At 35.2% G+C, this 24771-nt stretch overlaps 1 protein-coding gene across 13 annotated transcripts in view; it reads left to right on the forward strand.

Annotated features, from left to right (window-relative positions):
• LOC105346009 (pleckstrin homology-like domain family B member 1) overlaps positions 1-24771 on the forward strand; it is a 58306-nt gene that overhangs the window by 15093 nt on the left and 18442 nt on the right. For 6 of the 13 annotated variants that reach the window (XM_066075567.1, XM_034446510.2, XM_034446512.2 and 3 more), the window contains 2 exons: positions 7074-7196; positions 19660-22331. In XM_066075567.1, the coding sequence (XP_065931639.1) occupies positions 7074-7196; positions 19660-22331 (2795 nt within the window). Of the gene's footprint in view, positions 1-882; positions 1260-4142; positions 4517-7073; positions 7197-10542; positions 10634-11703; positions 12071-12327; positions 12473-12500; positions 12790-16381; positions 16407-19659; positions 22332-24771 lie in introns of those variants that run through there. The other 7 variants (XM_066075568.1, XM_066075569.1, XM_066075570.1 and 4 more) reach the window with 7 other exon arrangements.

The raw sequence follows: 24771 nt of genomic DNA on the forward strand, positions 1-24771 counted from the left end.
ATATGAATTAAATAAGCTTTTGATACGTTCCAAATATCCCAATTTACTTGTATGTAAACAAAACAAGGTCTTTTTTTATCAGCAATAATCTATTAAATAGCTCTTCTTTAAAGCCAAGTGATGTGAATACACAACATTCTCTTGCTTTCTTTCTCTCTCTATCATAATAATCATGATATATAATTTGTTAAATGTTAACCATTTTTTAGCATCAATTTATCAAAAAAATTTAATATGAATTTAATCCTTTTATAGAAAAATGTTTGCTCAAGTACTAGAAAACTTGGATTATGTTGGCTTTCTATTCAAAATATTGTTAACTTCTGGAGATTAAATAATATATGTAGTTATCACCCCATAATTAAAGAAGAAAAATTGAAAAAAAAAATGCATTATGGTGGGTCGAGATCTGCTTTTCCACTTGAGAGGAGATGTGTATTTCTAATGACCCAGCTATCTATAACCGAAGCATAGAGCACTGACTACTTATAACAGTTCATTATTTATCTATCAGATCCCAAACCATATGTGGGGGATTAACGAAGAAATGCAAAAATCATGTTTTGGGGTTATTTTTTAAATTGTGGAGAGAACAAAAAAAATATTTGAATCAGATGTCAATGATGGATCTAGGCAAATGGGGAATTGTTGAGGAGAATCTAATTATAGAATACAAACCGTGGACCCCTTTCGTGCATGTATTTGATATTGGAATTAATAATTCAGAGATAACCTTGTGAGCGATTTGTGGTTTGAGGTGTGCTATCAAGGGGAAACAGGATACAGACAGGGGTTATCTTGAAAAGGTGTATTTAACATCCCCCCAGATAAACAAAAAATCGTTCAATATCTGTTGCCGAGTCGGAGGAATTGTATCGGTGATATAAAAATTACAGTTACACGGGGAAGTGATATGCGCTTTACTTAGTGACTTCTTTTTATAGAACTTCTGTATTGGACGTAATATCATCATATGATTTTCTTTGCTGCAAGTGAAGAAAATTAAGTGGACAGATTGGAGATTTTTCAGGAGATTTTCCAGAAAATCCCCTTTCAAGTTTGTCATTAGGATCCAAAATGAATTGACACATCTTTTGAATAATTCCCCAAGGAATTCTGTCTCATACTGCATGGAGATTCGCAACTTTTTCATTGGGTGCTTAGTTGTGAGATATTAGACAGGTATTGGATACAGATGGAAAAAACTCGCTTCAAAGTAACAGCGAAAGCTGAAGTTTGTCCCAGTAATGCTGATCCAAGTAAGATATTGCTGCGGTACTTGCAATTTAAAAAATCTTGTTTAATTAATTTATGTCAGGACTTTCAAATTATTCTTAAACTTTTTCATATGTTTAATGAAAAGTTAGGTTGTTTCTTTTAATACCAAAGAACAATAAAAGGCAAAACTATCACTGAACATTTTAATATACATGTAATTTTTTTTTTTTTTAACTTCATTTTTTTCATAAATCAGAATGCAAGTTTTGTATATGATAATGGAGATAAACTCTTTACTATGCTAGTTTATTTTGTAACAGTCATTTTATTTTGATGTTTTGATAAATGTTATTGCTTATTTGATGATTCAGAACAAAAATAATTGAGAATTGTGTAATATGAAGAATTAAGAGCTTAACAAGTTCAGATGCATAATGAGGTTTCAGAACAGATATTTTGTTGCAACAGTTGATCATGAAGCATTTCACTTTCATGACCTTTTACCTGTATTAAGATGACCTATTACCTGATACATACTGAGTATATCAGTACTTAAAATCATGTGCATATACACTGTAAACATATAACATTTGGCTGTGAATACTATTTAGCATTTTTGGTGGAAAATGGCATCTGCTAAAACAAGTACATCGCCAAAGGTAAAATATATACGGTAAGTAGATTAATAGGTACATTCAGAAATGCGATTAATCAAATCCACGCTAACCTGTTGAAAAATCATATTCCACCAAATATCGTAAACGCTAACTATAGTACATTTACAGTATAACATGTACAGGATGACCATGCTGTACATCTACATCTGTGTTGCCTTCAATCTTAATCTTTAAATTTATTGTTAAAATAACAATTTATTTAGAGGTTATTTAATTCATGAAAGAATTGGTGAATTTCCTTTTATTCTTTGCGGTTTTCATTTCATGTGCACGGGTCTGCTTTTTTAGTGCATTTGTCCTGTCAGGTTAGTCTCAAAACTGTTTTTTATTTTACACATCCTTACAACTTAACCTTGTCACTTGTCACCGGGATGTTACTCTAAACACATGCTACAGGTCACTAGCTCTTGCAGTTGGATCAAAAGACGAAGGAAATAATAGTGAATCTCTGGTTGTGGAAAATATAAGTGTCAGTTGAAAATTTTAATAAGAGGACTTATTTCTGAGTCATAATTGTGTTTTCATTTATCTCGTGTTTTGATATATGATATGGGAGCTTGGGAATTAGAAAATTGAAATTACTGTGCACCTGTCCTGCGCATTTGTATGCACATACAAGATAAATTTGGGGATTTGTGATTGAAATTTGGCATTTAATCATGAAATGAAGTTCAGTAAATTGGAGATGTAATGATTTGAAAATTTAATACATTCATTTTTCAAGTAGGTTCTTTTCTCTCTGAGTAATTGAGACTGGTAGTGAACCTGATTTCATCAGTTTACCAGCCAGTAAGCTACAAATTATGGAGTAAATGTCGGAACTATAACTGAACATGGGCTAGTTATTGCCTTTCTTTGATGTTGACTTTTTTCCTCTTGTCCAGTTTATTGCAAACTTGCTCTTTAGCATGGTGTTTTGCTGAAGTATACCTAAACAAAAGGATAAATATTTCACTCACAGAGCTTTGCTGTAACAATCTCCAGATTTTCTTTTACTGTGCAAATCATAAACAAGCCACCCAACCCCAGAGATTTACAGAACAACAAAGGATTGCAGGCTGAAAGTGTTTGGCTTTATTAGAGGTCTTTCCTTTGAAGGTCCTCGCTTTGTATTGTAGCTTATGAGAATGGCAAAGACTGATTACGTTTTTACATTAAAGTGCAGGGGAGATAATCTGGGACCTTTTGGGTAATTGTGTTTTTAGAAAACAAGAAGTTGTTTTGGCTGAGTCTTCTGTGGACTTTGTTTATTTAGCACATTAATGCAATACATGAAAAGATTTGAAAAGGCTCTAGAATCGGTGTAAAGCAAAACTTTTCATTTAATTAAAGTTTTGTATCCATATTAATTGAAAGACCTCAAGGAATGAAATACTTTTATTGTCTGCAAAAAATTGCACTTTTAATATAAGTAACAGGTCACTTCATGTATTTAAAAAATCAGAACTCAGATATAATATAAACTTATAATTTATAAAGGTTTGAGGAATAAATTTATAGAAATCATCATAATTAAGCTACATAATTGAGAGGATAAATCTCTTTCCAGAATCATTGAAATCTGAACAGTGTGTATTGGTTCAGTGAGGTGTGAAATGGGTCAATTAGTTTAGAAATGATAGGTCTGTTAGATGCTCACCTTTCACACTGTATCAGCAATAAGGCTTTGTAATCAAAGAATAAACTGTCTGGAGATTGGTTATCACCCTTAGTTATAACAGGGTAGATAAGTCTGCTGTTTTTAGATACTGATGGGATACTGTTCTATCCTTAGTAGAAGTCTGGCCAGATGAACTGTATCACTAGCCTGAGGAACAACTGCCATGGAAATCTTCTTTCTATCTATACGAAGATCAAAGTTTATTTTCTAAGCCTATGCATGTAGATTGATGACTTTACAATCATTTATAGAGAATTTGATTAATTATTTTTTGATAACTAGAAATATTTGGGGTAGATTTGCCTGACTCCATTTATTGATGTTGGCAGTTGGGTAAATTCTTGGGATGTAGTGTGCAGATCTCAAAGAGCGACATGGAGATGATGGACGGATTTGTAGCTTGATGACTTATGTTTATTGATAATAACAATAAGATTGATAGAATGCACTTACTGCAGGGGGGTTGAGATATGACATAAGATGAATGTTGAGCGCCAGATGTCGACTCTTGGGGTGGAGAAACTGTGCATGCATTCCACCATCTTGTCTCGTGCATCTTCATGCTTTTTTCCTTTCGTTCATTTTTCATCCTGTTTCATTAACTTTCGATTTGGGTCTTGATTTTTTTCGTAATATTCTATGAGAACCGGGGCTGATCTTATTTCGTGGGAGATGTGTTTTTGGCATTGGAATTCTGAAGGCGAGATAGTGTGTATTGGTGAAACAATGATTCAAAGTTTGCCTGTTCAATCTTCTTACCGTGTTATCTAAAGAGTTTGTGATGACAATCCACATATTGCATTGGTTGTATATAAACATTGTGTAATGCAAATGAATTGAGTGTGGTGTTTTCTTTTATTCTTTGGGGAGAATTCAAGGGAAATGTACAAATGAATTAGGAAATTTTGTTTTAATGTGATGGAGAAAAAGAAGTCAAAGAAATCATTATCCTCAAAAACAGGTACATGTAATTAGTTAAACTGCATGGCAGATATTGTAAGATAAGAATATCACAAGAAATTTGAAGTATTGCATGAAATTAAATCCCAAATCAATATGCTCTTTTTTATTTGTTTTATTACAAGGCATATGACTGATATTATTTGAATAACTTATTAATCAAAAAAATATACTTCTGTGTGGCATAGGAATAGAGCAGAGTTTTTACTTCTGTTTTGACCCACACCAGAAGTAGCTGATTCTTGTATCTATGTTTGAAGGTGTTATGTGACATTAGGTTCTTGATCTGAATGTATTTTGATTGTACAAATATACAATTTGGAATCATAAAGGCACAAGTTCAGAAACCTAGTAGACCGTCCTCTCCCTAACTTTAGGTATTGGTTTGATAAAGGTTGTTGGGGTGTGATTTACAAATGAACTTACAATAAGGTTGTAAATTTTTCCTCAATTTAGCATAAGTAAATATCAATATTTCCATTTATTGTTAATTTTAAAAGTGATTTGCTAAGCTATACATGTAGACTATCATTTGATGATGAAAAATTTCATTTCACTTTAAAATTTGAATGTTTTCCATATCTTTATAATTATAGAGCTCTCCTTTTTAAGGAGATTTATATATGTCTAAAAATGGCCACAGCCATCCAGCCCTCTAAATTTCTTAACATTATAAATCAGATCACTTGAGTTCTGATCGCTTGGAACACTATAAATATAAGATTGACTTAATTTAGATTAACAAACGTCCATGTCTCTCTGTTTTTTTCAAAGTAAATTGTATTATTCATGTACAATTATTTATATACTTAAAATCTTATTTAACTGCTATAAGAATATCAACTACTACAAACAAATATTTTATATAAATCACTCGATCTGAAATATGGCAAACCAAAAATAACATGCAGTTAATAAAATTCTCTGAGTTTCGGTATTGCTAGTATAATGAAATATCAGCTGTGGTATGAATTATTTGGTTTTTCCCTTTCCGTTAGTCATCAAAAGTCATTGAGAACAGTTGACGTTCAACTGCCTGATGTTCTGTTAAATATTCATAGACAACTTTTTGAAGTTAAACTTCTGTTTGCTCAGTGCACTGAACAAATGTTCAATGTCAAATGTTTGTACCTGCAAGGTTAAAGGCTGTAAAAAAGAAAGATAATGGTATGTTGTAAAGAATAATTCCATTAGTCAAGAGTTGATCAGAAAGCATACAGACTCATGAGCAAGAGCAAAGCAGATATAAGTGTGCTGTATGTTTGACAGAGGAGCATAGCACCATTTGTCTTTTCTCATCACCAAATAAAAAAGAATGGCAACACAAGCAAAGGGAAAATAAATCGCACAGGCTCCAACAGCGAAAACACAAAGTGTGCTGCCCATTATTATAGGGACTCGAGGCCGATTAAGCTATGCCTCAATTGAAGACAAGAAACTTCCGCTTGGATAATTGAAACCACAACTGCTTAGGGGCAGATGATGCCGATTTGTTTAAAAAAAACTCTCGCCTGTAATTTGGTAATTGTCCGCACGTGCCTTCTACCTCAGGAGCTTTGGTTCAATGTTTTGGATCCATGTCTCGGATCCCACAGATTTTTTGTGATGGCCCTGAATCAGTTTACTCTTCTGAACTTTTGTGCTTGCGTTTTTGCATACTAAGCTTTCTGTTTTTATTGGCTTTCTTAAAATAAAAACAGTTTGTAAAGAAAATTTTCATTCAGTGGTAGCATGTTAATTAGTAATATTCCTATATCATTTGAGTGCTCAATGAAGGCCAGAGAAGGAAAAAGATACACATCTGTCAGTTCGAATCCCTTGTTTTGTATCGTTTGGTAGCTTGTTTATTTTACACTACCTTTGCACTGAGGAGAATTAGGATAATTGCTGCATAATGGAGAATAGCTGTCACTGTATGCCAAATCAACATTCTGATACAGTTGCAGGCCCTGAAACACTGAAATGTGCTCAGTTTTGCACAGATTGTACACATGCTGATTTTCAGTTGAATATAACCTTAAATTTTTCCTCACAACTTTGATTGAATCATGAATTTTTAAGCTCATGGGGGAAGAAAGTGAGTAATTTCTCAGAACTTTTACACATTATAGAAATATGAAGGTGTGAGGTGTCTGTTGGATTTTCTCATCTCCTCCATAAAAAAATCCTTGGCAACTTTCAGAAGTGTGCACAATTACTCACTTATAAATCACTTTGCACTGATTCGATCTACTTGCTAAGTAATTTAGGGAGGACAAAATTGCACTGAAAAGTAAAAGAGATCCAAAAATTGTTCAATTTTTTTTTGTTATTTTGGGGTACATGATAAATGTTGAAGGACAGTTTGAGGGCAGGGTTCAATCTTCCTACATTGCAGTGTGATATATGTCATATTCAAATGTTAATAACGGTCATGTGAATACTAAAATGGTTAAAAAGGAGTTTGTCTTAACAAGAAAGGAAAAAGTTCTCTGCCAGTATACATAATGAAGAACAGTAATGAAATAAAAGATTTAAAATGAAATTTCAATGATGTTTTGATTTATCTTTGTTTTTAGGTTGTATGCTTTGTTTGGGCCGCTCAAACTACTTCAGATTTAACCATCCAAAGGAGGCAAAAAAAATCAAAGAGGCCATGCCCAACTGTAGGATCTCGTGTGCACCACTGGCTTTCCTTCAAGGTAACTATAATCACCCCCACCTTCTACTTTGTTTAATTCTTATTACAGTGTAATTCCTTGCCCATAAAACCAGGAAGGAACATAAGATTCCTCACTGTCTGTCTGTTTTACTTAGTTTTTTTCGTTATGGTTTCAGACCTGATTTGAAAATCATGACACAAAATTACATTTCCAGATCGACTTTCTTATATTTAATCAAAGGGTGTTGAAGGAAACTTACTATTTTTATATATTTTGTCAATGGGTAATTATAAGTACTTATACACTTAATAAATTTTCATCAATATAAACTGAATTTTTTGGCCTTACGTAATGCACATAAATGCAATAGATCTGCAATAATTGTTATTACACAAGTATTATCTATGATAACCATTCCAAGGATATCAATACAAAAAAGTCCAGTAAGTGACACTTCTCAAAGAATTTAAATATGAATGTGGGGGATATTCATTGCTTGTGAAATACATACCGGTATTCTCAGAATGTTTGTTCATTGATGAGCTAAATATCATTGTTCTAAATCTGTACTCACGCTCAAGCTTTAACATTAACACAGGTTGAAGGAAAAAATGAACCAAAAATACTAGCTTATTGTTTTTACTTTAACTGCTTTCATCTTCAGTACAATATGCTTATATAATGTATATCCAAAGCTATTCTATTACTAGTTAGAGGGGGAAACTTCATTTGTTTCGTGGAGGCGTTTCGTGGAGTTATGCAAGTTTTCTGTCGTTTGTGTTTTTCCAAGCTGAACAGGGCTGAAGCCTGCATGAAGCAGCAGTTGATTTCAAACTGATGCAGTTTTTGTGTTGTCTGGAGATACACTGCTCATGTTTTGCAAAGATGAGACTTCGTTGTCAAACTTTGGAAAGTTATGTAATAGTTGCTGATCTCAGAAGCATGTACAGCTATTAAATAATGGATGCCATTTAATGCAGATCTGATAAAATTTGTGATGCATGCAGTTTTCATAACTAAAAGCTGTTTGGCATACAGTGTAATATCAAAATCCCTTATAATACATAGGGATTTTTATCAGAATACCATAGGTGTCCTTTGGAGAGTATGATAGGCAGATAAAAAGATGGCCTGAAAACGAGGGAAAACTGTTCCATGGGTTTAAAGAAGACATTTCAAGTCTTGTAAACGTAAAAACTAGAGATCAGAATAAATTTCATGCTCATCTTATCTTTGGAGAAGGGAATAAACGTGAACTTCAATTACAGCACTAGCATGGCCCTGCATTCTGGATTTCTCTGTATGCTGGTGCTGTGTCTGTAAATCCTGAGAGTGGGGCACCAGATATTAAGATTTAATTATAGACCCTATTATCTGTATTTTTTGTATACTCCTGCAACATGTGTTAAACATGTTAATGTTAGGTCCAGAGCTAGAACAGTACCATACTCTGTGTTTGTAAACACCTACAGGAAGTTCAAAGTTTAGAGAAATTCAATGTACCGGTATGTGAAGTTTTGATAATGTACTAGTTCTGGTTCTATTGCCTATAGAAAAATTATAGGCATAGCCTTCATGATAAGGCTTAATGCCTGTCTTCCTCTAGAAAGAGAATAGGTCTGATGATACAGTTTGTTAGCTTTGTTACATTTGATTCATGCTTACATGTATATGTGTAGAGTGCATGTTTCATCATGTGTCCTGAATGACATATTGATGTTATATTATCTTTTTATGAGGTTTAAAGTGCTTAAGGACAAATCAGATTTCAGTTAAAAAAGCAATAAATTTGAAAATAAATGTAAGTTGAACTCTGCTAGTAAAATAGGCTACCGCAAGCTACAGCGAAATAAAGCCAGCACGAATACCTTTATTTGTCATCAAGATTATATGAAATATAACAGGATGTTCCAATATGACTCACTGGGGATCCTATCAGGTACATATAATGTAGGTAAGAGGTCTGGAAACTTAGTGTGTTCAGCAGCTATCTCTGTGTTGTTCAGATCCTCATCAGACAGGGTGAAAAGGCTAATTACCATTTGATTAAGTCTGCTGGGGAGGTGGCTGGTGGCAAGCGCCTCTAGATAGACAAGCAAGCACTATTTTTGCCTCATGTTGTAAAATATAACAGTTTTTCTACCAGGTCTAGATCATGTGCAGCCATTGTTTCCCTCAAGCTGTATGGTGAAATATTGAAGGGCTGAGGGCAAAGATGGCTGAAACCTGCAGGGGGTCTAGCTCTTTCCTTTGATCTAAATTAGACTAATCTCTCGGTATATTGTCATGAAATTTATGTTACAATGTTTTATAATGAAGTATAGCTGCAGAGAATAAGGCTTCTAGGGGAGACCAGAGCATTAGGTTTGGTGAAGATGAGAATCTGTGTAGAAAATTGACTCTCTTTTTATCTAATTACATATACAGTGGATTAAATTGATGGATGAAAGTATATTGAAGAGACTCATTGTTGTGGTATAATAGAGCTTATCTGATGCCCTGTCTGGTAAGGTGATGGATTAATGGGGAGATATAATCAAGGCATTTAGGGGGTGGTCCCGACTATGACAGATGGATTATCATCGGGCTGCTATTTCTCGGGACTGACCACCTGGCTGAGGGCAGCAGTAACTCACCCACTGACCCCAGCCACTGTGTGACCATAATTAAGTGTGATTAGAGCCTGAGCCATTGAGTAGGCGATGTCAGTGGTGAATTATGGGCCAGAATGACCTGAGAGCGGCCTGATGCTTACAACGATCAGTAGGAGTTGCCTCCCTTCACACATTGTTCAGACTGGTACACAAGTAAGGTGTGGTTTATTAAATATGTTATATAGTACAAAGTTAACCAGGTAAACAATCTGTATATGTATTGTTCTTGGAACAGGGATATTTGGACACTGAGTCACTCTAAGTGACCAACAGGCAAACAAGTTTGTTATCTACTTTCTGATGTCTGTCAATACAAACAATGATAATTATGTTAACCCTAATGATTAGAGTTCATCAGTCGACTTGTTAAGAATTGTATGCTTTTATTGTTTAATCTTTCACTTTCTAATTACATTTGTGAACATGAAAAAAATCTTTGATAAAAACACAAGTACGGAACACTTTGTATTTTCAGTATCCAGAATTTGGAAGATTTTTATTCCTTTTGATATTTGGAACAGGGAAGAGGGCCTCTGTAATTGAGTTACTTCTAACAAGGTTGTTACTTATCAATAGCTTGTGTTCAAGATGTCAGAAAGTTGGGAAGTCTTTGTTCCAAAACACTGCTGTAAGTTGGGAGGTAGAGACAGTTTTATAAATGGATCTCTGTCTCTCTATCAGAGATTGTGGAAGCTAGGCTTGAGTTATATTTGAGTGTTGGAAGCAACTTTTTTTGGTGAATTACAATGGCTAGTTTGCATTATCCTGCTTCTAAGAAGAAGTTTTTGAGGAAAAAGTTCTTAATTGACAAGTTCTTTGAAGGTAAGGAGTGTACAAGATTTGTTGTTGAATTTTTATTTTTATTTTTTTTTTTTGGGGGGGGGGGGGGAGGGGTGAGCTAGCTGGGCAAAAAATACAAGTAGTCACAATTAAATACAATATTTTATCCTAAAATTCTTCTCTTTTTTTTTTAACTCCAAAAACGCAACTTTAAAACCGATGTTTATGTTCCATTGGGATTACAGTAAAACAATCAAGATATATTTATGCCTGGTAAAATTGATCACCTCCATTACTGTATTATATTTACCTATGGGAATTCACCTTATTGTACCTGTACCTGTAATCATTACTGAGATACATGTTGTAATGGTAGATGTCAAAATTGACACACTACTAAAGGGAGGAACTTTTCAGTCGAGAGAATCTATGTTCTTTGACTACTTTATATTAAGTTTTCAATATCGCATAACCCCAACCCCATCATCCCAGATAATCAAAAAAAGGCTTTGGAATGGAAAAAACCGTTGCTAAATTGTTAAGATATAATTGCTGTAGAATGGGTTAGAATAGGAATTGTGTGTTTACTATCAGGTATTTGCTCTTTGCTCATATCCAAACACTCTGTCAACAACTGCCAAGCAACTCCAAAATATTTTCAGTCTTTTTTTACCTCCTGCTTGATGTTTGCTAACAGCAAGGACAGATAATTGTTTGTTTTGAAAATATTTAATGTCTATTTACAATCGTTAGTGTTCATGATGTATGGAAGAACATGCAGGAATGTGCTGAACTAATATTATTTTAGTGCTGAGAATAGACTACACTGTTTAATCACTGTTTATTGAATTAAAATATAAGTGATTACAATGAATGAATTCATATTTTGAAATATGTCAATACAACGTGAATTAAATTCATAAACAAAATTATAAATTCTTGACCTAGAATCGCTTTTGATTGAGGGCTTTACTCTGCGCTGGAAAAACTGGTTTGCATTTTGGCAAGTATACTAGATAAACATATGTAAACTGATTAAATATGCACATATGCATGTGATAAATATGCAGGCAAGCATACACAGATCTGAGGACCAGACTGGTATACACTCTACAGGAGCTTCTTGGACAATTACTCTAACCAGTGGATGCTCTGCTGATAGTGAGATGATATTTTGAACTCATGGAGTAGGACTTTTATCAACAACCCCATGGGAGCCCCTTGAATTAAAGGTCGTAGAGGATCAAAACATACAGTGAAGAATGAATGAAATTTTGGTCTACCTTTAATACCTAGGTGTGTGGAGAAGAGGATAGACATATAGCTATTGTGATTTTTCCACGGCCCAGGGATATATATTTATGCGTGTGTGTGGATGGTGAAGGGACAATTATGTTTATGCAATGGCGGCAATTTTGACGTGAGTTTTGTCACTCTCGGACAACAGGTACTGATCGTACACCTGGACACTAAACACAGGTGGGTCTTACAGCTTGATCCCAGGTGATAGAGCTGAATTAATACTGGGCTCAATTCCAGAGAAATACTTTACCGGTATTATCTAACATAAATTTTAGGGCCTAAATTCCAAAAATCTAAGGAAAAAACAAGAAAGTAACGAGACAGGTACTGCTTTCAAAATAAAGGGGTTTTTGATAGCTTCCATGACTTTATCTTAGAGAGCTGTCACATGGTGAAGCTAGTTGTCACGCTGCGGTAAGCATTTGACAACGACTGAATGTCATCATATCGCTGATGTCAAATAAGGAAAACAGTTTTAATTTGTCTGTTGGATATAATGTGTCCAGGCTCATTATTAGGAGGGGAGAATTAATGTTCAGGCCTTCACACAACTGCAACAAAAGGGGCAGAGATTTATGGGTGGGTATAATGGACCAGGTAAGGTCTATTTAGAGCCCACACTGTGTGATGTTGCCTTGGCCTGAATGAAAGCATTGACCACTTCATTTAGCTTTAGAATAGAACTGTTGGAGATCTGACTGGGACCCCACTATGTGTAATAATTAAGTCTTCATAACCTTATGCCAGCTGGGAATTAAGTGAATTTTGATCCCAAGAAGCATTGATTCTGTATTGGATCTACTAAAAACAGTGTTTTTAATGGTTAGATAGCAAGAACATGTTTGGAATCAGTGGATTGGAACATAACATTGTGTCACAACTCAGATTCAATCTTTGTAAGTAGATAAGTTATCAGCTTTGGGTTTTTGTTTTGTAAAACAAGGTTGGTAAATTGTTACAATGAGGGCACCTGTTGAATGCATTTATCCAGGTCAGCTTCAGACCATTATCCTGCAGTGCATGTGTTTGTACGTGGTTTGGTGTTTTGATTTTTATCATCGTTTTGTAAGTATATGGTAAAGAGTTTACCGAGACATTACCTGGTATATAAAATTGCAAGCTATAAATATATTGGACAATTTGGAAGCATGAAAAATATCAGCAGACAAGCAGACGGCAGTAAAAATCTAGCGTTATTGCATTTGAAATTTAACATGACACATAAGAGCAATGTACTGTGTTATTAAATGTTTGCTCTGTATTTGGTGTCATAATAATGGCTGTATCCTTACTTGTTGACATAATATTTTGCAATATTATGATTTGGTCTCTGTAAATAGGAATTTTCTAAACTTTCTTATGCTGTAATTTTGCAGTAATGCTTAAAATGATGTTAGTGTTGGTTGAACTTGCTGCTCTCTATGAATCTTCCAGAATTTAGATATTAATCATGGTTTGATATCATATCTTCTTAAGAAGGATAGCCATAATGTATGCATAAATATGATAAATTGCTGTGATATATTGATTTTATTATCTTTAAATGAGCCCTGGATTTATTCTTGGATGAAAATTCAAATTTATAATGTTCATAATTGATTTCCAAGGTTAGGGTCTCAAAAGATCAATGTATTTTAATGTCTCTGAAACTACCCACGAGTTCATTAGATGCAGGTGGATATATGGTACTTTTATGAGTGCTATTTGGGTGTGTATGTGTGTGGTTACTAGATACCCACATGCAACAACTGTATAAGGTTGATCACAGAAATATGTTTGAGATAACTTCTTTCTGTACATGGGATTCTCAGGACTTCAAAGGCATTCCCAATGTTGTAAGACCCCGATTTGATCCTATTATTGGAGTCCGATGACTGATATGAATACCCTTTTCAGCAGAAAAAAAATAGATCTGCTTTCTCTGGCCCAGTGACACAATACAGGGTGAAAGAAAAACTGAGTCGAGAAGCTTGTTTGGATCTGTTGCTGAATTTCATTTGAAAGTCATCAGGTGGGTGACAGGGACAGACACAGATAAGATTTTTGTGAAACACGAGCCGGTACACATGAATAGAGGGTGGACAATTGTCATATGGAGTGCTTCTACTTGGGGCCTTTCACTGAAGGACCAGCTATGCCAGGCAGTTCTGGCATGTCCCTAGATTAGCAGCACCATGCCGGATAGGACCATTGCGTAGAACTAACAGATAGGTGGCAAGAACCCCCAGTCAATGATTATATTGGCTGTCATCTCTCAACCTCATCCCCCGTATTGGAGAAATCAAAAGAAAACTAATCTGATTATTTTGACATTATTTGAAAAACAAATCCTCAATAATTCATAATAATTCTGATATTTGCAACTTGGTCCTTTTTTATCTCCAATTATGACAGAAATATGAAAAAGAATTGGCAACAGATCTATGTAGATGTTTATATGTTAGTTTCTTTGTGAAATCGGTTAAGACAATGTTGGTTTACATGTGTCTGGTAAAGGAACCTCCAAGCAGTAAGTGTGTTAGTGCAACTTTTTAAAAGTTTTCGCCATTGTCATAATTGTTATGCTAGTGTAATTGGATTAGCACTAATTCCTTGTACTTTAGTTAGCGAGACCAAAAAATGTCTGGAAGTTATGTACGTATTTTCTCTAAGGCTGAGACGTGCAAAACGGGTCCCATATTTATTCAGGGGACATGTTCTTTGTGAGCCCGCTGAGCTTCCTCTTGTTAAGACTGTCAATGTTAGCCTTTTAATCTTGTTAATTCCTATTGCTAAAAAACGGAAAAACGAAGATGCAGCAAGGTGGGCTTTATGTCTACCTAATCTGGCAGAAGACTGGGGTCTAAGCAGGGACTGGGTTATGTGGTACGTTGATGGCCAGATATCATTGATCACAGATAGTTTACTGTTATTGGACAAGAACAATGCCTGTTTTTGGGTTCTTTGGGAGATTCACAAACTTAACCATTTAAACAACTACTTAAATGTATTTTATGGAAGAGCGCCCCATCGAGTGCCATGGATTTGACATTGTGATGGTGGGCTTGGTTGAGTTTTCTGGGTAATGTTGCAGTAAATATTCATGGACAAATGTCTGTAGAGAAGCAATTAATAAAGGTACACGTCTTGATTTGATTTATTATATCAACACAAAATTATTTCTGTAGTTCAAGGACCATAACTCCACATACTTTAATGGCTGTTAATGTTGAATAGTAAAATATATTGAAGTTGCTTCATAAGGCAATATACCAGTTGGTATTTTGGCAGTTGGAGAATTAGGTTAAAACAAAGTTGTATAATGTGTTTGTGGTTTAGGCTATTATACAAAGATTATACAGTGTAAATATGAACATGCATGAACCTTTTCAAATGAGTGTATTGCAAGGGCAGATTTAAATATAGTTCCAGGCAAATTTTAAGTATTCTTAGTAAGAATTATAATTATTGTTTTTAACAATGTACCCTAACTCCTTCAAGTGTGAATAATTTTCTCAATGGATTCTCTCTAAGTGACCAGGCTAAGATTTTTTAATTGTGGCGATCCCCATTTTTGGACTGGGCAAATACCTCAATATTCACTGAAGAGTTACAATGTTGATTTTGGTATAAAGTGTATTATACAACGCTCTTATGATATTTGTTTTGTCAAGATAATATTGCGACACAATTTTAGAGAGAAATTTAACTGCCTATTTTGCCTGGCAGCATAATTTTGGAATTTAGACCCCCCTCTCCCCTCCCTCTTATCAATTCCAAATTTCCCTTAACCATATACATGTCAAAGAGAGAGCTTTGGTTCTTTAGCAAACTAATGAATTGCCCCCCTGTTTAAATTTAAGCAAACAAAATCTTGGCTCTAGTTGTATTGGTTTATTTAGGTAAGTGAATAATTTGAATTTTTTCTGATATGTTAAATCTAGAATGGATAGCATTTTTTAAATGTTTTTGTTGAACAAACAGACGTTTATTCATTGTGAAAATGAATCACTTAAACTTTATACTGCCGCATCCGCTGATGTTAAAAATTGAATTAGATTTCAAGATTCATTCAATTCTTTGTATGGAAGAATTGGGGGTTTTTATAATACATAGATATATAACTTTTATCAACAGAAGTCAATCTACGCAGGGCTCTTGTGTTGCCTTTAAATGGATGGAGTTTCCCTTTTCAAGAGGGATAAAAAGATTGTTTGTTTAGCAAACATTATCCAGACACCGGAAATCGTTGAATCTGAGTTTTTCAAAGTCACATTAGAATTTTGTACATTCTCCCAGCTTTCTTAAATCTGTTACTCTTATGATCAGGTGTGAATTTTTTCTATATCAAGATCTGTGCTGGAACATAAATGTCCGTGTGCCTTTAACATGCATTTTTTTCTATTTGATCAAGTTTCTTTTTAAAGCTGATTTTGTGGCTGATATAAACTGTAGGCTCACTCTTGTGTGGACTTCTTTTAATTGAAGCTTTTAGTGGTGTTGTTAATTTGTACAACAGCAGACATGCTTACAGGTAAGATATGGTTGCTTTTATGTTTTCCCTTAAAAAAACTTTCAGATTAAACAACTTTTCAGGATTACTGAATGCATTTCTTTGAAGGTTTTCACTTAATTGAGTATCTCTGTACAAAATGGGGGCATTCTCTCCTGAAATGCTTCGGTTGTGTTTTACTTTGCATTGTCAGTTTATATATAGTCTGACAAAAGAAATGTTGATATAAACTTATTTGTTGCCGAATTTGTACTTAACATACAATTTTCCTTTTACCGATACATTTCTACCAGCTTTGTGATGAATGTCACTCTTTAAAAAGGTGTTTACACTGAGGCATGTGGACTGGATCTGTCTGCGAAAAAAAATTTGCAAGTCACCAATCAACACACAAAACAGTGTCCGCTTTGTAGTTTGGTGTAAGGTTGCGACTGTGGTCTTGTATTTTCTCTCTCTGACTCCCCGCCCCAAGTTGACACTCTGGGTGACTTCTGGATCCATCGCTATCATATTTTACATGGGCCAAGCAGATAATTACTGGGCTCTTTGTTGTCCTAGCACAATCTCCTCTTTGATGGCATTTAAAGTCACTTTTATTATCAAAACCAGGTACTGAAATCCAGTCTTGGGGGAGGTTTCACATATATCTGGCGTAATTTGTCATTTCCTGCACCAAATGAGGTTAAAATGATGGAGAAGTCTCTGTGTGGCCTGAGTAACAGAATAAAATGATTTCAAGCAAGAGGGACCCTAAAAAATTAGCTCTACTTATATCTTTTCCATGAGGGGGAGGGGGGGGTTAATGCATTAGAACAAAAAACGTTTCTTTCTCAGTTTCCTCTTGTTTGAGAAAAACCTCAGCAAGATTGAAGCTCTCTAATTAAAGTACAGTGTATTTCCTTGTTTTCAGGAGTCAGTGTTGTCTAGTTAAGCATCAAGCAGACAACCAGATGATGGGGCAATGTCATTGAAACTAATGTCATGTTTAAACATAATAATAACGCCCACATCAAAGGCTGGCTTAATATAACAACACAAGTCAAAATAGCTAATGAGCAGCTATGCTCACAATCTGATCATGTATACACCAGATTCAAACTTTCTGCACATGATTTTCTCCATGATGGGACTGCTCGTGATCTATTTGACAATTATTTGTGGCAATCATTTCATGATTTGAGAGCAGCTGTGTCCTATATGGTCCTTTGTTTTATGTATACACATGAATCTCTATCCCTGTCTTTATTATATCTACACATCTTGTGAAGGCATTGCTTTAGAAAAGAAAATTTTATGGTAAATATTTGTTTACCTTTACATAAACTAGCCGAGTATGCTGAAACAATTGGACAATTGGATGTCTTGATTTTTATTTACCACCATACGATAATTCTAGAATATTGCAGAATATTTGTTTTGTGCAAATTCAAAGAAGGATTTGAAATGTCTCGAAAACGTTCTCCTGGGTTGTTGTACATGACATAGCAAGAATATTAAAGAAAAGCCCTTTCCTTTTCAAATCATTCTATTTTGTTATGCATGCCAGAAGTTCACTTTTTTTTCTAATATTTACTTTCAGCACAATGTCTGCATTTTTCTTTGATCCAATAAAATACAGCCATTTCATTGCAAGATATCTTCAATAATGCAAAAGGTTTAAGGGTCATTTCTAAACATTAATAAAGTGATATAAGATATTCAAACCCGCTGAACTTGAGTAAGGTCTCTTTGACATGGAGCTAAGCTCAACCTCTTATCTTCCGGAATAAAAAGTTGAATGACTTTCTGATTTTTGAGTTGAATGTTTTTACTGACTACAAGTATTAATATGTGATTGTATGAGTCATTCGATCAAATATATATGTCCATAAATCTCTTATTAGACAGTCATATAAATAGAGGTTATAAAAACCTCATATTGAAAAGAAATCTTTATCCATCAGAACTTATTGAAATCTTGTAATTTCACTGTTTTTCATTACGACCATGAATCATGTATATATAATATTGATTTCAGATGATAGAAGAAGGATATTTATTGATATATAGCTGCAGTAATAAGCTTGGATGATTAAATGATAGCATTTCGGGTTTTTTTTCCTTCCTCTTCAAGCCTGACTCAAGTACTGTATGCAAGAACACTGGCTTCTCTATCTGTTCTGGAAGCCTATTTTAAATTCTGTGTAAACTTCTTACTTGCTGTGATACTTCTAAGGGATCAAAGAAAACCAACGGGATATAAAGTTGTCTACTGTGTCAGAAAACCAATATCTTACAGAAAATACACATGTAGGTATTTCTAGTCCAAATATAACTGACAGCATTTGTCACAGACTGTGAGCTCTTCCATAATAATTAATATGAATTTTATATGTATCAGTTGTCATTGCAGGGTAGGTAATTGTAAATCTGACAGTGTTTTTGTGACTGTGATTGAAACCCAGGTGTGCAGTAAGTCAATTACCTGACAGGACCTAATTGTTTCACCTGTCAATCAGGTCAGGTAAAGTGACCTAAATGTCCACTTTATGTCCACGGGTTACGTGGTTGTAATCCATTGACTATAACAGGTCTTTAATTCGCTGACGACATATTTGGCTGAAGAGGAAATCAATTTGTAATCACTGGGAAAAGGGCATTAAAATCAATCCGAGACTTTTTTTTCGTGGACGGTGTTATGTGTCGACAGATCAATTGTGTAATCAAGATAACCCAAAACATTAATATTTTCCCTATTTGAAGAAGAGAAAATCCAATTTGGTGATTCCCAAAATAGGAATGAAATATTTAACTCTTTGAAAATTGGAGCTGTATCTTATGGTGTTTAGTCTGAATGGAGGTAATTGAGGAAAAAGCACATTTACGGGCATTGTAATTTAATGGGTGATAAATCAGGAGTATTTGATTTTGGAGCTTTGGCGAAAAGGGTACCTGGATGTATAAGGTGTAAACTATGACCTCATGGAGTAAATTTTCTGGTTTCCTTGCTTCAAATCCTGGCAGAGATGTGTCATTAATCTTTTTCCTTATTAGCATGTGTCTCCCCTTGTACATTCCTTACCTAATTACTACGGAAACCAAGATGCGTGAATGCTAAAAGGTGAAAATAGGAAAATTATTGAACCAGTGGGAGGAAACTTGTTTTTGTACACTCGTATTTCACGCAGGATGTCTTTTGAAAAAAGTTTGATGAGATTGTATTGTCATTGAAATTTATAGCAGAACATGAGCTTCGAGTAAATTTTAATTGAGTCTAATTTTTTTTATTTTTCAGAACTGGAGGAAAACCCTGAGTATCTCAAAATGATATCAGATGCTGGAAATACTGTGCAAAAACGGTCGTCTTCTGGATCTGACAAAAGTCGCAAAGGATCGTCTTCAAGATCTCCACATAGCTCTTATAGTAATCAACAGGACGATGAAGAGTTTCTAAACAAAGTTTGTAAGTTTGAGATGATCTCGCGTGGCAAATCCTCACCTACAGCAAGATCTCCAGTGAACCAAAGTTTTTCACCCGATGGATCTTACCGTTCTTATACACAAGCAATGTCTGACCAAAACGAAATGGGAAAATCGGAACCTTTATCACCTGTGGAAATGAAAAGAGGCTATGTCTCGTCTCCGCTGGAAGGAAAACAGTATGTGCCAAAGCCAAATTATACTTATGCAGGAGAGAAACTTTTTACAAAAGAAACAGCTACAACTCGTGTATCTGCAGATATTCTCAAAAAAGCTGGAAATGTGCAAGTGACTGAACGAGTGACCAGCACTGGAAGCTCTAGCTCCAGTTCTCTGACCAGTGTTAGTAGTGCTGGGGGTGCCACTCTGAGCTGGCACTCCGACTCCAACAAATCCTCCCCCAGAACCAGCTTTGTGACTCTCTCTTCCCAGAATTCCACAGAACATAAGAAAACTCTCATTACAGTTGTGTCGCCAAAAGTGTTCACCTCCAAAGTCAACTTAGAGACTGATGCAGAGAAACTCGCTGAAAGTATCATGAATGGTGACCTTTTAGCAACAGCTTATGACAGTGCTGGAAGTAGTAACTCGTCCAGTAAAAGAAATACTTTTGATGGAATGGACTTTGATTTCAATGAACTGACTGCGAGCCAGCAAGATTTGTCTATGAAACATCGTGAAATAGTGGCTGAACGAAAGAAGGAACAAGAAATGGAAAGACAAGAAAAACAAAGGTTAGAAGAGATTCTTAGTATGTGTGCAGAGTATGATCAGAAGGTCTCTGTAGACACTGTGAAAGTGAAACAACAGACCTCAGTCAAGGCAGAGCCTAAAATCCCACCTGCAATGCAACAGTTCCTGGACAATAATGTTCCCAAAATGTCAGGATCACCAAGTCCTAAGAAATCTTCACCTGTCCCTACCAAATCTACCCCAAAGACTCCAAAAGCTGGTGATTCCTTTGTTTTTGATGGCACTCCAGTAGAAAAAGTGGAGCAGTATGATCAAAAGAAGAGACTAGTGTCTGATTCCACCAAAAGTGAGAGTCCACTTATTTCATACCAGGATGTCACTCCATCCAAAACACCATCAGGGAACAAGATAGTCAGCCCAATCATAAAAACAGACAGAGATGGGCAGTATTCCCGATCAGGGAAAGGACAAATCACTAGCACACCTAAATCTGTGAACTTTAAAGATGAGAGACCTCTTGAAATAGAAGACAGCCCTAAATCATCTAGAGGAGGTCAAAGATACTTCAGAGAGAGGAAAGATTCTGACTATGATAGTGCTGACATGATTTTAGAACCACCTAAAATGGTCAACGGAGATGTGCCTGCTCTTCATGGAAATGATAGGCACCAAAATGCACAACATTCTACACAGCATAGTGCAGAAGTGTCTGAGAAATCTGAAAGTGTGAATCATAATGGGAAAACAAGTGTCACAGTGAAAGAGGATAAGTTTGATGGAGAAAGTATGGCTTCTCCTCTACACAGACCAAATCATTTACCAAGTTTTCAGGATTTTAGTAATGAAGTCAATTCATTGGATAGGAAAGAAAAATCAGAATTCAAAAGTTCAATGACAAAAATCAAGACCAATGGATCATTAACAATGATTTCATCTCCCAGCAACACGCACAAGGAATTTAGCTTCCAAATGCGAAGAGCAAGTTCCAACTCATCCAATTCAGAAGAGGAATCGGCGAGTAATTCTGAGGACACAGGAACTATCAAACGCCGTCCAGGGCAGTTGCAAGAGTTCCAAGTGCAACGTAAAGGCCCGGGGTCATCAAGTGAGGTGAAAGACAAACTGAGTCCGGATGACCCACCCACAAACTTCCGTCCTGCGATGGGTAGCAGGAGCCCCAAACTTACCCGTAAACTAATGCATGTGGAGGACTCAAATGAGAAAGGAAATGAAAACATCACCACATATCATATTCATCGAGAAGAAGTAAATGTGAAAGTTGTGGATATTGATATTGACGTAGAGAATAAAAGTCCCATTGCTGTTCAAAAAATGAGTGAAAAACAAAATTCTGGTCCAGTCAGCTGGCTTGAATCCCAAAGGAGAAAAGTGGAGAACGGACTTTTTAACTTTAAAGATGCAAAATTACCTCAGAATGGACTTTCAGGAAAGCATTCTAGCCCTGACTCCAGTAGTGCTACCAGTTCAACTGCAGTGGACCAGAAGACTGGAATTTACGAGAATATACCAGCAAGATCTCCAAAATCATTCCCTGGTTTCAAAGTGGAAGTGAAACAAGGAACAAAATTGCAGTCTTTCTGGGATGGAGATAATAAGACATTGGTGAATGGACTGCCTGGTTCCCGTAATTCCTCAGGTTCTGGTGGAGGAAGAAAGTCGGATGATGTGGAGAGTCTAGTGTCAAACAGCAGCGACACTGAGGTCAAAGGGTCATCAAGGGGTCATCGAAGGTCGGGGGATCCATCCAGTAGAAGGAGTTCAGGACATAGCAAAGTATGAAAAATTTGAATTCAAAGGGTAGTAACTCTTATTAGAAATGTAGGTCATTATTCTCATATATCTACCTGATCTAGTTTAGAATAAAGACATTGTCTCCTAGAGATCTATAAGGCTGGATAAGGCACCTGTAAAAGCTTGACAACATTAAGAGTTTGTATGTAAACTGTAATACATTTTTTCTGTGTCCCATTAAAAAAAATGTAAGATAAGTTTAGTTAAATACCAACAGTGGAATGCCATTCTTTTTTGCCTCACTCTCAGAATATTAAGTAGTTTGTATGTAGTATTTCTGACCTAAGGTCCTCTTCATTATCATATAATGTACCGGAAAAAACTTCTCAACTAATGCTGTTTGTTCAAAGAGCGAAAAAGCCATGTGGTTTTTATGAAATATGTAGGCACAAATATGACAAGGATGTGATAGTCATTGTGGCGTTTGGTGAATTTCGAGTGGTTTTAAAGTTTTGGAAAGCTACCATAAAGACAACAATGGTCGACTGTGAAAACATGTTAAGTTTATTTACTCGTAGATGGACGGGCTGATAGACCGTTTCTTACCCCGCATTACAAACATTTAAATGACAAAGGACATCAGAAGGATCTGCTATCATTTTGAGATTTTTTTTTCTTCGTAAAATCGGTTTAAACCTCTGATAAATTGATCGCTGTTTAGGGATTGGAGTAGTGGTTTATAACCGTATATGGAAGAATTACGCTGACTACGTTATGTAATTATTCTTGTTTGTTCATGGACATATTAAGCAACATGGAGGTATGTTGATGAGATTTTTGACTTGTATGGGGGAAAATTATGTCTACAAAAAATTCTTGAAGCACTCAATTCTTCATAACTTTTTTTTTAATTTGAGGAAATAAACTCTACTTTTTTTTATTACATTTAAAGAATGGTACGTTACTTTTCAATAAAACATGATTTTATTTTTTCCTCGAAAAAAGTGAATTTCCCTGTAAATTTTAATTGGTCGATGAAAAAGTAGGACATTAATTAGGTTTAATTTTTTCAGAAAATGACAATTTGTTTTCGTTGTTCTTGTAAGTTGTCACCATATTTCACATGGTAATCTTATTCTCGTTTGTATCCAGAAGTAAAAATGATGTAGCTTTTATTATGAAATAATATAGGTAAATGACTGGAGACGAGGAGAGTTAGATATTTAGTGTTTTTGAAAGTATAGCACAGTAGATAAAAGATCAGGTATATGCATTCTATGTGTTGTCACCCACCAGGTGTTAGAGACTCAGTTATCAGTGTAGATGATCTCTAGTAGGTGATGATTATTTCTAACGGTCCACCCCGGGACAGTATAGACTGATTCACAGGTAAGTTCAGATTTGTACCTGGTCACAGTGGCAGGTAATTCCAGGTTTCAAATAACGTCTGACTCCAGGACTTCTGTAGTTGGTACATGTTGACACAGTTTACACTCGCTCCTGTATCTCATTTCAAACTTACGATTTTCAAAGATATGATTAATCTAGGCCTAGTTTTTTTGTCTTTTCAATGTCAAATGTTAGCAAACAAGTAGGTGGCAGTTGAAGAGTGAATTTCCTGAGTTAATGTGCTCTGGGGGTGACTAGAATATCTTGGTTCTTACATAATGGTTTATTTTAGTCTTCAAGATTCCTTTGAAAACTAGACTCACCTCAGTAATGTAAATCAGATATGCTAGCTTTTACAATGCACCTGTAGGAATTTAACAGGAGTGTTGTGAAGAGATATGACCAAGTTATGAGAATTTTAATGTCTAGTAAAAAAAAGAAAAAAAAAAAGGTGAAGGTAATAAATTTTCCAACTTTCAGTTTGATTGACTCTTTATACTCCTGATTTTGATAAAAGAAAGAAAGGGGAGTGGGATGTTGTGATGACATTGGGCAAGCTAGGACAGTAAACAGGTAGACAGATAAGATGTCAAGGTAATATAGTGATAACTATAAGGCAGGCATACCAATTCACTCCAAAAACCTGTAAAATTCTCACTAATTCAGAAGACAGGCGTGCAGATCCAGGCATAAATTTTACATGGTTGTCAGGACTAGCTTTGTTCAATGGAGCCTTCCTTTTCGCTCTGATCTTCTGATCTTTATTTCTTTTTTTTGCACTTTGTAGAATTTTTAGGTTTGTGCATGACTGTGTAGATTTCGTACTAATTGATAAAAATATTTTTTTATTCCATAGGGAAGTGGGTTTTTTTCACTTGTGTTTAGATTTATTTTCATTTCCAAGGGGTAAATTTAGAACAACAAAGGTTGGATTAAACTCACTATTAATCAGTACATGTATATAACATGTCTAGCTATGGACATTCGATCAGTTAGGTTGTCTTGTCATCAAACAGGTGTTCCATATATAATTGATAAAAGTACTTGAAGTCACACTGACAAATATGCAGCTCAATTATTTCTTAACTAGAGT

Source organism: Magallana gigas, chromosome 2, assembly GCF_963853765.1.
Source record: "Magallana gigas chromosome 2, xbMagGiga1.1, whole genome shotgun sequence".
Lineage (NCBI taxonomy): Eukaryota > Metazoa > Mollusca > Bivalvia > Ostreida > Ostreidae > Magallana > Magallana gigas.